This window comes from Ambystoma mexicanum, chromosome 6p (assembly GCF_040938575.1).
Source record: "Ambystoma mexicanum isolate Mex_15411 chromosome 6p, UKY_AmexF1_1, whole genome shotgun sequence".
NCBI lineage: Eukaryota > Metazoa > Chordata > Amphibia > Caudata > Ambystomatidae > Ambystoma > Ambystoma mexicanum.
This window is the reverse complement of record NC_090935.1, coordinates 432,574,924-432,590,958: the sequence shown is the minus strand read 5'-3', so window position 1 is coordinate 432,590,958 and position 16,035 is coordinate 432,574,924. Positions and strand designations below refer to the sequence as shown.

Here is a 16,035-nt window from a genome sequence, read left to right as displayed (position 1 = left end):
GATTTCATGTTTAAAAGTTGGATGAACATGTTATGTTTGGGTTGTTGCTGAGGACAATGTTGTTTTGTATAGTTTAAAACATGAGCATATTAGGAGCAGACGTGCACTGCTGTGCTCTCATGGGCAGTAGGGACAGTTGCTTGAAGAATTGATGTTTTCCCTTATATCCCATCATTTATAATGAACATATAAATGCTATCCGTCTCTTAGGTTTGCCTCCAATTGTCATTGTTGTTGCTGCGCATTTGCTAATGCTATATTTCCTCCAATATCTTAAAATATTTCTGTGTCCTACGGGCCGGACAGCATGCATCTGTCCATTTTGAAAAATATTTTATAAATTGTGGCACAAAGAATCTATATTCTTTTTAAAAGATGCACTTCTGAAACTAAGCACAATATCCTAAGGAACACGCAATGGCACCTGCCATCTTGTGCATGTCCAACAAAAAAAATATGCTGATTTTGTTAGAAAGAAATCCCTACTTGAGCACATCCTCCTCCCCCACTAACCTGATCTTCCCAAAATGTTCTGAGATACATTGTAATTTCTTTTTCATCATCTCTCTTTGAACTTCGTAAAGCCATCCAAGATCTGCTGGTCAAGGACAGCACTGTTTAAAAGTGTAAATAAAAAATGAATACAAGTGTAACCTTTCCAAATAAAGTTTGAGATATTGGAGGAATAGAACTTAAGCAGAATAACAAGCATAACAATGAAAATAGAGTTCAAAGCCTTAAAAGTCAGTTAGGACTATTTTCATTTCGTTTTATTTTCGGAAATATTAATGTTTTTAAGGAAAAATGTGTTTTTATTAATCTGGCTTACATAGTGCTTTAACCAAAGTGCTAATATTGAAAGTAATGGTGGAACTAATATGCAGAGAGAGAGATAAATACCATATTTAATCAAGAGGAGGACAGAGCTAGAATATAGACTTTTAGATGAGAAGATAACATAGAAACATAATAGAGAAAGCAAAGAGAGCTAGCAATTGGTGGAAACCTGTTTATGAGCAAGTAGAGAAAGTGAACAAAATCAAGGACTATGACATAGAAGGCGAGGGACAACCACGAGAAACTGAGGTTCAGATTGAGGAGTGTGATTAGGAAAGTTAAACATAAAAAAAAGCTATGAAAGATATTGAGGAATCTGACCATGAAGGCACTTCAATACAATACAGAGAACATAAAAGATCTTTTAATATTCAAAGGTCTGAAAAGGAAATGCAGGGTGCACAGGATCACTGACAGACAAGCAAAAGAGGAGGTGGACAGAGGAATTCTAAATGGAACAAAGGGGGCCAATTGATACACAACAAAAGGCACAGAAGGATAATCTAGATAAGAAATACATGAGAGCAGATGCAAGAAGATAAGAGGAATAAAAAGAGAGAAAAATACAAGCCTTTCAATTATTATACAGACACATAAACACACATGACTCCTCTAACACCAACCAGTGAAATTGTTTCCAGATGTTTCAGAAGCAGTGTCCGAAGCGCCCCTTTTTAGACTGTTGAATGTGGAGGAGGAGCGGCTCACAAAGTCTCAATGTGGTGACCGAGTAAAGAGCAGAGGGTAAAATGGTGCTGAGAGTCTGAGTCTGTGGCAAGTCGGATAACTCCGGTTCTGAGTGAGCCGAGTGCCAGTAGAGTCAAAAGGGTTGGGTAAGAAGGACAAAAGGATACGATAGCTCTGCCTAGTGGATTAAGATGGTCCTGCAGATTGCGTGGCCCGTACCCAGTCAGCTATGTTCCACTGTCGCTTTCAGCTTTTCTTTTGGGTTCCATGTATTAGTGCAGTTTAATCAGCATTAATCTTTTATCCAGGATTGCTGAATTATAATGTTCAACTGCTGAGTGGTGTTACATCGAACCCCCTTCAGTTGAGATTATATGTATGGCGTTCACAGTAAAAGCCCATAGAATGGAGATGCAGATTCATCAGAGTGAGTGCTTGGAGAGTGCTTAAAGTTTGTGGCAAGCTTTGATTGGTGGAGGTAGCTGAAGCAGCTTTCCCCCGGTCGAAGTGATGACTTGTCAGTACTGGTTCTGCATCTTTGTGACTTTTGATGTATGCGTGGGTGCTACAGAGCCGAGCTATACCTGAGAAGGATTCACTACCAGATATGAAATCTTTTAATCTGCAATCTTTGCTATCCTTCACACGATTTAAAATATAATTTTAAAAGGTTAACATTAATTCTATTTTTAACCAATGAAGTGGGGGAGAGATTTTTTCATTTTTTTCTTTTTAATTGTATAATTCGTTTCTTAAAATATTTAACATAATCTTATAATTAATCATACTCCATTTTATATATAAAGACATATTATATTAAAATCATATGAAATTCAACATATATGTTCATCACTATTCCATTCATATCAAACCATACAATTCAAACATTTAATTTGTAATCTAAAACAGCAATTCATTACATCAATTCATGTCCATTCAATTCATATCAATCCATAAACAAACTAAAAAAACATAATTAATTGCAATACTTATCATTTCGCACTAGATCATGAACAAAACCGATACAGTTTACCAGCGGTATGATCAGAGACGTTGAGCGGCCTTCCATCAATTTTTTCCACAACCATTCCTCCTCATCATATACCATCACCCCAGGTACTTCTCAAAATGCAGTTCTCTCTTTCCATTTAAAATTGGGCACTCTAATACCCAATGGGACTCATTACAAGTTTGGCAGTAACTATGCCGGTGAAACCGGCAGGCTGCCGCCAAACTTGCAATATTTTCCAGTACCTGCGAATGGGCAATTACCGGGGCATTCCGGTCCTGCCAGACCCAGTAATTGCCCATTCACGGCGCCAGAAAAAAGATGCTCCCCATTTCCATTCGAGCCCATAGGGCTGAATGGAAATGGGGAGGCCATTTGCGCCGGTGCATCCAACATGATGTGCTCGTGTGTGCTTTCTGCCTGCCAGGTCCAACCTGGCCGGCAGAAAGGCACCCGCGAGTACAACTCGTAGTTTGCCGGTCTGGGAACTACAGTACCGGCAAGCTTACTGGTAACATAGTTCCAGGACCAGCAAAATTATTGTCAATGTCTCCAAGAATTCTTTGTTTTCACATAATCTACACAACCAATCCTTCTTAACATTACTTTAGCCCTTGACCTAACCCATCTTTCCAAGGTTTCCAGGCAAGTTAAATCGGAAACCTCATATAAACCCTATGGTATTTATTATTTGCAAATCTGAGTACATATGCAGGAAGACTCAGATACCCTCTATATTGTTGTGCTAATTCTCTATATAATGAAGATTTGCTAAATTAATCCTAATCCCTACACCACTGATACATTTTTTAGCTTGTCATATACTTTTGTTGGATTTTCATTAACAGATCCAGAGATCAATCCAGCCCCTTCTAATATCAAATCACGCATAACATTTTTTAAAAGTAGTTCACCTGTTGCCGTTGATATAATTGACCATAATTCCTCAAACATGATCCTTTGGGTGGTTGCAAAATGTTCCTGCCTGGCTGGAGTTTTGTCCTTTTAACCCAATTTTGCCAAGTTACTGAATCTAGCTCAAGCAGGATTAGTACATACGGGTTATCTGGTAATAATCTTTTCCAAAACATGCCTTTGATTTGTTGCAGTTTCTCCCAATAAACCTTACATAGATCCATCCGATACAGTGCAGTCAGTGTTACCATGCCCAAGTATTATCTAATTACTGGTTTCAATTTATATTTTCCATATTTTACCAGTATTTTCCTACATTGGGCATACTATTCTGTTCTTTTCTGCTTTACTTTTACGTTATACCACCCTTTATGGTCCCTGTTGTGTATCCAAAATCCTAAATACCTAATTTCTCTTAACATTTCCAGTTTTTTCCTACTATAAACTAAGCTTGTCTAGCTTTTGTTGTGTGTGAACCGAACCATCATTATGGAAGTCTTACTTGAATTGATAGTCAGTTTATTATAGGTAGATATGTAAAGCACACTGCAGTGCAATTGGTGTATTATCGAATAGAAGAATGGCATCTGCAAACAGGAGCTGGTACCTTCACAGGACGTATTTTAGGAGGAAACGTATTCCCTTCTTCCGATTGTTTACCAATGACCACCGGGTACAAATCAAAAAGGCATGGAGCCAATTCTCATCCCTGTCTTAGGCCTCTATGTGTGTCTACTAGCGAACCTGAATTACCATTGCTATCCAGTTGAATCTGAACTTTAGTGTTTGTATGGAGTTCTACCAAGATCCTAAGTAAACGATTCAGCAAACCCCAATCAAATAGCTTGTTCTAGAGGATTTTGCAATGTATCATATCGAAGGCACTTGCTAAGTCTACACTCAGAATGTACAATGGAGAAGAACCTTTCCTTAGGGTGCATCTCTTTAACAGCTGTACCAGCAAACCATTCAAAGATATACCACATTCCTCACTAAAAAATGTTTGAAATGTACAGGGTTTATTGACCACCTTCTCCCAATTGTGTATTTCTTTTAAGATCATTCCGCAAAGAGTTTTGATAATGAATCTAGAATTCCCAGGGGCTATTATATCACCTTTTTTAAATAGTGGCACAAAAAATGCTCTATGCCAAGATTCTGGTATCATCTGCCTAAATAAAACAAACTTAAATGCGCACCATAAAACTTTGGACAATAAACCAGGATCCAATGTATATGTCAAATTAGGAATTCTATCAGGTCCAGCCGCTCTGGACCCCTTTTCATTCTGTATTATGTCAGTTTTGCAAAGCTTGACACTCTTAGGCATTTGCAGGACTGAATAACAGTAGATTTACAAGAAAAAGAGAGCGAGAGAGGAGTCACATATTGTTCTGCAATTATCAAAACAGGTAAAAGGAGAAAGAAATGAGGGAGGGAAAGAAAACCAAAAGGGATGCATGAAGCAGAATAGCTGAAGCAGGGAAAAATAAAAACTCTGTTTAGTGGGATCAAGGTGCAAAAGGTTATCAGACATACAGAGTTGGATGGCGTGCAAGCAGGCAGAAAAGTCAATTGAAAATACTGAGTAATTGAGGAAAATGGGTAGATGATTTGAGAATCGTCGGCACAGAAGTGATGAGAGACCAAAATAAGAAATATTTGATTGTAATAAGATTGTACAGAAGGAGAAAAGAAGGGTACCAAGAACAGAGCATTGGGATACACCAACTTGCAGAGGAATAGTTAAAAAACCACAACCCAAAAAAAGAAGAGGTGTGGTTTTTAAGATATCAGTGGAAAAATCATATATAGAACCTGTGAGACCAAGAGAGGAATGGCAGAATTGAAAATCAATGTAGGTGTGCAGAAACTTGATCATCTACCATGTACTCATGAAGCTTGCAAATGTAAGAAAGAAAGAATTCAGTCATATGAATCGTGTAGGATTTCAGTATTCAGTGTGTGACTGTTGGAGCTAGAAGCTGGTTTGAGACAGTGGTGGACTGCTCTAAACCAATGCCTTCTAGTTGCACTTAGCGTGCGTGATGGCATTGAAGTACTGTAATAGTCTTGCTGCTTTTGTGATGTCAGTGTGTTTTGGGAGTGTAAAATCTTTCGGGAAGTGACATCAGATGGTTCTTTTAACTTTCACAGTTGTTCTTCTAGATTATGTGCATCCATTTTGCTGTTAGTGATCTGATTCTTGTGTCAAATACCTGATGCTTTTCATTTGTGTTGTTGGAATGATAAGCGTTTGTGGACAATGGCTTCTCAATAAAAAGGAAAGTCTGAAAATGGGTGTAATTTATACTAGACCATCACGTCACCCCTCACGCCTACCCGGTCTGATAGCACAGCGAGTCGAGTGCTTGCTTTGACATCTGTGTAGAGAGAGCCTGCTGATGCAGGTTTGAATCCCGGCATGGCCATACTCAGCCTTTCATCCTTCTGAGGTCGATAAATGAGAACCACACACTGTAGGTGATAATAAGCAGCACTCAGATGCCTGAGGGTTTGTAGCACTATATAAATGCTAAGTTATTATTATTTTTATTATTATTATTATTATTATTATTATTATTATTATTATTATTATTATTATTATTATTATTATTACTGACTCGCTAAATGCTGCCTTCCCATCACCACCCCACTGCCCGGTACAGCTGTACCCCTTCTCTGTGCACCGCTGTATATCTGTTTTGTTGTTAGCACTGAAAGCACTCTGTTACGGATCTGTAATGTTGTACACCTCTGTAAATGGATCTACATGATTAATGCCCATCGGGAAATTGCGAATCCGAAAATATCGAATTGCAAAATACCGCTGTGCAGTGATCAGGTAGATCACGCTAGCTGGCATCCGGCATACCCTATCCATCCCACCTACTTACCTTTTCGGTAGCACACACAGAAGTTTGCCATTGACTCTCCTCTGTCCCTACGGCAGCAGTTCCCTGCCACTAACATGGGTCGGAGCTGACGCAGCAGGGTCTCCTTTTCTCTTTTCTTCTTTTCTTTTTCTTTATTGTGCTACGCAACCTTCAAAGCTTATAATCACGAATATGGGTTTTGGGGACACTCCCACAACCACCACTCCCCATGTTAGTCATATTAAAAAAATAATAATAATAATAATAATAATACAAATTATCATGGGTATATCTGTCCTTTTATGTAATTATTTTTCAGCATAATGGAAAACACTAGCAGGATCATGCCTGAAATAGGATTTCATTTCAGAGACACACAGCTGTACTATCTGTTAGGTCATGAATGTTTCCATGTGCCATGATATTTATGATATCATGAATCGGTCAAGGGAGATTTACTTTTTTACCTCAACCAAGTAAATTTGCTTCCTATGAGAGTTTATCTAAAATCATATTTATACACAGTTTCAGTTATGTTTGTGAGTTAGATTGAAAAAGTTGCATAAGAAGTCCACTTGTTTTAATCTATTAAGGGTTTATGTGATGCATTTCAATGTATTCAGTTAATTTGCAAGCTTTATTGAACATTAGATTTTATTATTGTATTCAGCATGTCTCCATACAAAAGGAGAGACCTCTCAAGCTAGACGATAGCAGAAAAGGGTTCCCTGGCAAATTGCATTGCAGTTGGCACATGTCACAACAGAATGCCATACTGACAGCCTATTAATCCACCGTAAGAAGATATTTGATTACTCACTATTGTGCTATGGTAACTTCATGAAAATTAAAAGGCAATGTCACTTACATAATCCTTTTTCTCTGACACCATTGGTTTTTATAGTTGGGTCTACAATCCTTCTATTGATCTGGTTAAGTGAAATAGAAATAAACTGCAATCATATTTTCTTGAAGATCGATTAGTATGCTAAATGTTTTCTTTTTATTTAACAGGGAAGAAGAACTCGATTCTTCTGCAAAGGTTTCAAAAGGATCTCAACACGGGAGTTTTCAACAACCAGGAGAGCGAGATTCTGAAGCAGATTGTGAAACAAGACAGGGAGATGGTGGAAGCCATAGCCTCAGTTAGCTACCAGCAAATGCCAGCTCTGAATTCCACAACTACTTCAACCTTAAGAAGCAGGACACATTCTCCACCTGTTTATACTTCCACTAGCCGGTCTCACGGAAATCTGAATTCTCCTACTCCAAGCCTGCAGACACCTCAACAGGCTGCAATTCTATCACCTTCCTCCTACACCACTGCAGTCTGCAGCCCACCAGTTCAAAGCCCACTCGCAGGGCGAACTTTTCAGTACGGATCCCCGACAACTTCACAGTTGTCACTGATACAGCAACACCAACAGGTTCCTGGATCGTCACAGAAAAATGAAGCTCATAAGAGTACACAAGCTCTTCACAACACAAATCTTTCCAGAGAAGTGAGACCCCTCTCTGCTTCACAACCATCTTTGCCCCATGAGATCTCCACCTTGATTTCCAGACCTCACCCAACAGTAGGTGAGTCTTTAGCATCCCTTCCACACCCCATATCTGGTGTGCAAGTTACAGGCATTCAGTCTGGCAGTAGGGGTACTGTCCCACAACGAGTTTCACTCTTCCGACAGATGTCGTCAGGCGCACTACCACCTGTTCGAGGTGCACCACCACCACCGCCAGCTCCTAGCAGGGATTCTACTACAGTCTTAAATGCAGAAGCAGAATCAGACAAACCACGATATTCTTCAAATTTATGATCCTTGTTAACACTGTAAAACTTAGACAACATTACAAACTGAGAATATTACCAAAAACTATTTTTAATCTATTACCTGATCTAGCCCTAAAGTATATTATGAAGAAATATTTTAGATGGCTCAATCATACATAAAGAATGTAAAAATGGATCCAAAAGTTTAAAAAGAACTTGTTTAGAATTAAGTGTTATATAAATATGTCTTCCTTTCTTTTTATCAGAAAAGAAATCTCCATTTCCCTGTACATTTTCTAACAGCTTTGAGTACAAATATCCATATCACAAACCAACTGAGAATGAAACAGCAACAAATGGAAGAGTGTGTTTAAATTTCAATCATCATTTTTTGAATGACAAGCCACTCTACAGAAAACCAAAGTGGTAATCTACACCAATGGAATAACCCCTCGAAGCATTCTGCAACATTCATGCACAAAACTGGTGAATTGGTACAAAGATTCTGTTTCCATGCAATCTGTCCAAATTATTGCCAGTCAAGCAATTGATTCATGATTTTAAAAAAAAAATACAGCTCATATCAGAAAATAATTGGCATCATCGCTCTTGATAATCAAGCATCGATTTGTGTTGTCATTCCTCTTTCTTTTCAGGACATTTTGTTGACTCGTTGTGCGCGTCCAGGATGTGCAAGACTTTGAACAAGACTTTACTGATGTCAGTTGTAAATAACTTTCTAGACCCAAACAAAAATAGTGTCTGTGTGGTGTACCATTGCAATGTCTTTGTTTAGGACTATAGTTTTGTTGTTACACATTAAACTGTAATGGTTCAGTTCATTTTAAAAGCAGAACAATTATAAAACGCACCAGCTTCGAAACCTTCAATGCTATTGTTTTACATGCAGTGTTAAATTGCAAAATGCTAAGCTTACCTCTACAAAGTGTTTGACTTTCATCAATGCCGTCATGGTTCTTCCTTACCATTAACAGCACATGCAAACTTTCTCTGCATGTTTATTTATTTGCTTCTAAAATAGATTCAATCTTCATTGGACAAGGCGCACCTCTGGGTGTTTTTTATTTTAGAAATATTACAATCTCCTTAAAACTATGCCCACATTGCAATTCCCTAAGAATGACTACCATCATATTGATTGATATTAAATCTGATTTACTTCTGAAGTGAGAATTTAAATTGGAAAAGAATATTTGTGAAATCCATAACTTAATGTATCCTTTCAAGCGCTTTCTGTGTCTCCACTGTAGATTTGTAGTTGACTGTGGTGTTAAGTCAAAGAAATACTGTAGCATCAAATCTGTCTGGAAATGCACGATTTGCTCTGTGTATAATGTTACTAAATGGATCAATATATCCTAAGGCATGTAGTGTCAAACATAGCCCATAGATATGAGGTTTATTAAGTGTCTTTAACGTAGGGGGAAATGATAAAAGAAAGAAGGGTGAGCGCATACTTTTTTGTGAACACCTCTTTCATTTGTTCAGATCTTAATGTGTTCTTGTGAAATACTGTAGTCCGCATACTTCAGAAAGGAAGTTATCTAGCAATCATGTGTGCCTAATCTGTCACAGTAAACATTTCTAAAAAAAACTAAACCATCATTATGAAAATACTATCGATAAACAGCATAATGTACTTTTTATTCCAATCATATCTTTAATTTCTGTAAAGCAAACCCTAGTTACTGAAATGTCATACAGTACAGAGTCCTTGGTTACCTTAATGCTGCTATTACAAAAACACATGTTTTGTGGAAGAAGAAAAGGACAACCCAGCTACACATTGCAGACAGATACATCTGAAAGTAGAGAAAATGTTCTCAATGAGAGATACAAAACATATGCTGTTACGCCTTCGACTGAAATCGACCTATCAAATGCTATCTGGAGAGATCCACTCAAATGGAAGCAACCACCAATACAAGTTAATACAACTATGCCATTAACATGCTGCTGACATGTGTTTGAATGAAAATGTATTAATGATGAATTTCAAAACAAAATGTTAAGAGTTATGGATTAGCTTGAAGACCATTTATATGTAGACACTATGTCATCCCCTCCTTTATTACTTTTACTTTTGATCATCTTTTAACTCTTTAAACTGTTTAAGGTTTACATTTATTAGGATGAGCGCAGTAAGTATGGAAACGTTTTTATAACTTTTTTTTTTTAATTGTAAGCTTAATGACTAAATATTTTGATTGACTTGCAAGATTCATGGTCTTTCGGTGGAACCATAACAGACATTTCTAAATACTTTTTAAAGTGGAACAAATCTAGGGTTTGTATCATTGTATGTTAAAACCATAAAAATGGTACAGGGTATACAAAATATATGCCTATATATATGTATGAATGTATATATATACTTATGTTAGAAACAATGATTCACATTCCTGTAATATAAAGGTCCATTGTTAGTTGAAGAACTGACTTATTTTCTCTGTACATAAGTAAGTACGTACGTACATATGGAATTTCACCTCTGTACAGGAAACATGTATTATGAAAAGCTTGGATCTTAACACTGCTGGGAGGAACACTATGTGAACTGATCTTTACAAGGACTGTATGATCAGGGACGAGTTAGATTTTGTCGTTGCTCAAAGCCATAAATATATACAAACTATTAATAATAAATTGAACAGAAAACACCGTTCTTATAGAGAATATTTTATTTACTGGGGCAAAATGAATCAATTTCCTTGTTTGACTGTTACTAAAACTAAACTCCCGCAAGCTCCACAGGATGTGGGTCCCAAGAAGTGTGTATCCTTTCAGCCATCAGAAGAAACATGCTTCACCTACTTCTTTACCAATACCCATGCTGATGTATGGCCCTTTTAGGACAATTTGTCTTGTGCTGTTTCCTCGCTGATAAACCATTTTTCCAGTAAAGGAAGTGGAACAGATTTCAAAAAGTGCAAAGCATGAATTTAATCATGTTCGACTCACCCTGTATCCTTCAGCAGATTTGTCAGGATTGGTACAGTACTCTACATGTGTCGCCCTCTGTTCTGTTTATTATGTTCAGGTCATGTATCTTACTTTATGCATTTCCTGCAGTCTTTTTTTTGCACAAAGGACTTCTTTTGTTACTTTGCATCCTACATTTTTGCAGATCTGTCTGCAAATTTGTTATTGTTTTTACCACAATTTTTGGACAACATTTCCTGTGATAATACATTACTTGGTGTGGATTTGACGTCATATCCATGTATGACGTTACACATGTTCAAATAGTCTACGTGTGTCCTTTGAAAGGCAAGCTTTACCAATCTACCCATGAAGTGCACTTAGAGACTATTTAACAGATGACCCATTTCCGGATGACCACTTCCACTATTAATAAAAACCATGTATGTTATGGACAGACTGCAGCATTTCATTTTCTGTGCTAGCACCGCAGTCAGCACACTGCAGTTACTTTTAAAAAGAATGTGACTTCTCGCAAATCCCAGATCGTAAGTACTTTGCCTAAACCTACAAGGAAATTATAACCCATCAATGCAGTACTATGTTAAGCATTGATGCTTTCGACTTTGATGCTTATTTTCTGCTGACTTATTTAATTTGTCAGCACTGAGAAAGGACACGCTCCTTATTTGGTTAACATTATATTAATCTGGTAACTTTTATCCCTTAATTCTATTACCATTGGTGGGTACAAACGAAATGTGGATAAAGCAATATGCGACCGATGAACACATATTTTGGAAACTCTTAAAACTGATTCATTCAGTTGTCAGTGTGCAATTCTACTTCCCATCATACAAAAGATGTTGGACTGAGTATTGAAAAAGAAAAAAAAAAAGAAAACAGCCAACCTCTTGTGTGAGAACTCCCACAAAGTCCCTCATACGTGTAGTACCGTGAACATATTATCAACATATTTCACATGTTCAACATTCTCAAATGATCTTAAATATTAGGGACTTCACACCATGTGTTGTTAATTAAATGCATATTAAGTAGACTTAAATGTATTAACAACATGGTGATCAGAGATCTAGACATTATACTTCTGAAATGTTGCTCAAAACGCTTTTAAACATTTCAATGAAATGGTTCACACTAACATGGGCAGCACTTAGAATGGAAAAAATGCATTGGCACACATGTCAATGCTATTGAACCAACGTCCTATACAGCTGTTCCCTCGTAAATGATTACAACTCCCAGTGCTTTGTCGTTCACTGTTATTCCTATGTTATTCAATCCAGGAAGCTCAGTGGAGATTGTTCGCTCTAATATTGCACCAAGGTTAACAATGTGTAAGCAGACAAGTCACTGGCAATGTGTGTTGAGTTATGTTAGTGAGATTTATACCATACACCACTGCAATTTGCTTGAACTCCAGGCACTCTGCTGGATCTGAAAATAAGAGAGTGTTGGTGTGTTAGTGAGGGGGGAATGCAAGAGAGCTTTTGCTATTGAGTTTTTTAGTTTCAGCTCAGTCACTGGCTGGGGGTTTTCCTTCAAGGTGGACTGGATTGGTGGGTGTGCAAGGAATTTACATCCATATGGAAAGCCGTGTGTTCACTTGACAAGAGGATGCATTGGCCATGTTGAGATTGCATATTAGCTCAGCATATTAAACAGTCATGTTTGTATTGCTTTCCTGCAGACCACGTGTTCATCTATTGTCCATATATCTTTGTCGAAGTATTTCCCGAATTTTGTTGAGATGTTTGAACATGCCAATCCAACTTATTTCATTTTCAAAATAATGCTTGGGTTCATGGCGTATGTCATTTCTAGACCTCTGAATTCTGTTTCGTCTGTTGATGGACATTGTTTCTTGCAGAAATTATGCTGCTTTGCCAGTGATTGCTATGTGAACAAAGCACATGGTTTTCAAATAGATACTTTTCTTGACTTGTCATCAGTGTAGTGATATTGGTGATAGTGTGATGTGGTTTCTCTTGTTGAGTCTTAGGAAAAGTATTGCTTCTGCATTCTTGATTTATTGTATTTTTTTGTTGAGGTAGTCGTTCATGCCAAGGGAGATGCTTTTCCATTCTTGACATACCAGGTGAGATAATGGGAAGTGTTTTGTGTGGAAAAGTTCAAAAGTGTAATATATGTCTGATAGATCATAGGTGGAAGAACATATCATTACTATTGCATTAACATGATGTTACAGTATTAGCTCATTGTCCATTAGGATTCTGAGATGTTTGACCACTTTGGAGGCTTCTGGTCTGGTTCCCATTTCTGTAGGCCATGGCATGTGCAGTTACATAGAAGGGCTGTTAGGCATGATCATGATTTCAGTTTTATGCGGGTTGAGTTTAAGGTTGTTGTTGCTCATCCATGCAATGTTTTGCGAGAGGCAATTGAGAAGGACTTGGTCTTCCTCGGTGGTGGAGATTTTGTAGATTTTCTGGGTGTCATTTTCATAGTTGTAGTATGTAAGCCTGTGCTGTTTGATGAGTTTCATTCAGAGGGCCATGTAGAATTTGAAGAGAATGTGGTGTGAGAGGGATGAATGTTTGTGGAACACCACATGTGAGCATTCGTGAAGTTGAGCTGAAAGGTAGAAGCTAGGTGGTTTCCATTTGTTTTGTCAAGAGGGATTTCATAAATCTTAGCACAAAGTTGCTTAGCCATTTCTTTTAATTCTTTTGATGAGAGTTGCATGGTTCACTGTGTGAAAAGGAGCTCAAAGGTCTAATAGTATCAGTGCGGAGGTTGTGCTGGAGTCTGAGTTAATGTTGAGGTTGTCCCAGGTGGAAAGTAGTTATTTTTCAGTCCAACTTGTGCCTAGTCTAGAAGATGGTTGGTTTGAACGTATTGTAGGATTTGTCCACATATATGTTGGTTTCTAGGAGTTTGGCCTTGTAAGGGATGTTTTATATTGGCAAGGTTGTCTGTGCTACCTTCGAGATCCTTGAGAAGGGGTTTAATGTAGGCCGATTTGATGCTTCTGGGGAAGGTCCCTGTTTCCAGCGAGCTTGCAGAAGTATTGTGAAAGTGGTATTTTACTAAGGATATTCTTGTAGATGTTTGATTAGCAGGGGCCTGAAGTGGAACTGACTGTGTTGCTTTCCTTCATCAGTTTAGTAATGTTTTCTGAGGAAATCACGGCAAAGCAGTTCAGTAATGTGGTTGCTTCTCGGGATGTGTCCGTGGTGATATTTTGTATGTCCTACTGCTCATAGCTCTAATGACTTGCTGGATGTGTTTTTAAAGTGGATTATGAGGTAATGACAGAGTTTCTAATGTTGGGGTTCTTTTCTCATTAATGATGTTGAACATATCTATCTGCATATTGCTTGCGTTTGAGGTTTGTTTGGCATAGTGCATTTGTGTTACTTTTGTGGTTTCTGCTTGATAGGAACACATCTGTTTTTGAAGCGCAATGTTGTCCTGTTTGTTATGTATGTTATGTTTACTCCATGTTTGTTCTTAGTTCCTGTTTATTTTCCTGAAAGCTTGGAGGTGTGGTAAGGTATTTTGTGGCCAATTTCTTTAGGGAGGGGGAGAAGTAGTATGCACTTCTCCTTATCAATGAACCATGTACAACTACTATCAGAGTGCAACATTTTACCAGTACATTATCTCTCAGTGTTCTCAAACGAGATAGTCTACCCTCTCTGCTGTACAGGTTCTTCAAATAGATCCATGCCTCTACATTTTTTTAAGTCCCAGTCTTTGTTTGCAAACATGATCTCCATTATGACACAATCACTGGCCATGTTCCAAAGGTTCTTAATCAGGCAGTGGTCATCCCTCTCGTAAGAGTAATCTAATGTACAGCGCACTATCACCCAACATGTTCATACATATGACTTTATTTCTCTCTTTCTTTGATACCACAACAGACTGACTAATACACACTTTACAGCACATTCTGGAAGAAAATGGCAGTACAACCTAAAGAGCTCTCACAAAAGCCTCAAAATTATAAACCAAAAAATGTAATTGAAAAAGCCATAGTGTGATGAATCCTATGGAGTCATCACTGATCCCCAGCCAAAGTTCTCCTCCCAGGTAGGACTCTGGGGGTACTATTATGAGGGAGGATCACCTGGGAGGAGATGGCTGTCAGGAAGAGGTGGTGACTCCATTAAGAGAGATGCCGTATTATATTCTTCCTTGTGAAGAGGACCCTATTTTTCCTAGGTTCCTAATGGCATGTTGTCCTTTTTACAGGCTTTCCAGTGGTAAAACCCCAAGACCATCTCTTACCAGACACGCTAAGCAGGAAATCACTCACACCTCGTATGTACATGAAACACACTTAACTTCTCTTACTTCTAATGGCCCTCATTTTTTTAAACAATACAATCATAAAGAGCCTACAATCATTAGGGACTTCAATTCCCATAAAGCCTCACGTACTGAGATGAGGAAGATGAAATAGGAGTTAATGATGAATGAAGCAAACCTCACTCCCAATGTGCGGATGACTTGTCGTGAAGGAACTCAGCTGCGTGGGACATTTAAATCTGCTGAGCATATGCAGGTGAGACAAGGAGAAGCTAGCTGCAGAGTGAGCAGAGCAGCAAGCGGCACAGACAGCAAAAGCAGATATGAAGAGGTGAATTGTGTCGGGCAAAGCAGACACTTCCAAGCATGTGCTCGGAAGCCCCCCTCCCAAGAGAGACGTCAGACTGGGATAGGTGCCACAGATGCTTCAAGGGGACTGCTGGGAGTGCAACAGCAATGGAAAGGCTGCAGTAAGCACTGTCTGGTGAAACCCCCTCACTTTCACCAGCACACAAATGCAGAGCAGACCCTGGAACCAAACCAGGGTCAGTGAGGCCGGGGAAGCCCTCCAGAAGTTACTGCTTCACTGCAGCAGTGTGCCACAGTCCAGAGACGCCAATCAACACCAGTGAGTCTGCCCAAAGGTGCCGGGTCATCTGGGGCCTGTCGACAGGCATATGGACAAACACATGAAACCT

General features: G+C 38.5%; 1 protein-coding gene across 5 annotated transcripts in view; it reads left to right on the top strand.

Annotated features, from left to right (window-relative positions):
- The window catches only part of HCN1 (hyperpolarization activated cyclic nucleotide gated potassium channel 1), a 1,346,554-nt gene extending 1,335,773 nt beyond the window's left edge, over positions 1 to 10,781 (top strand). For 2 of the 5 annotated variants that reach the window (XM_069627243.1, XM_069627244.1), the window contains one exon: positions 7,339 to 7,624. In XM_069627243.1, the coding sequence (XP_069483344.1) occupies positions 7,339 to 7,474 (136 nt within the window). In that variant the 3' untranslated portion in view covers positions 7,475 to 7,624. Of the gene's footprint in view, positions 1 to 7,338 lie in introns of all 5 variants that reach the window. The other 3 variants (XM_069627242.1, XM_069627245.1, XM_069627246.1) reach the window with 3 other exon arrangements.
- The last annotated feature ends 5,254 nt before the right edge of the window (positions 10,782 to 16,035 follow it).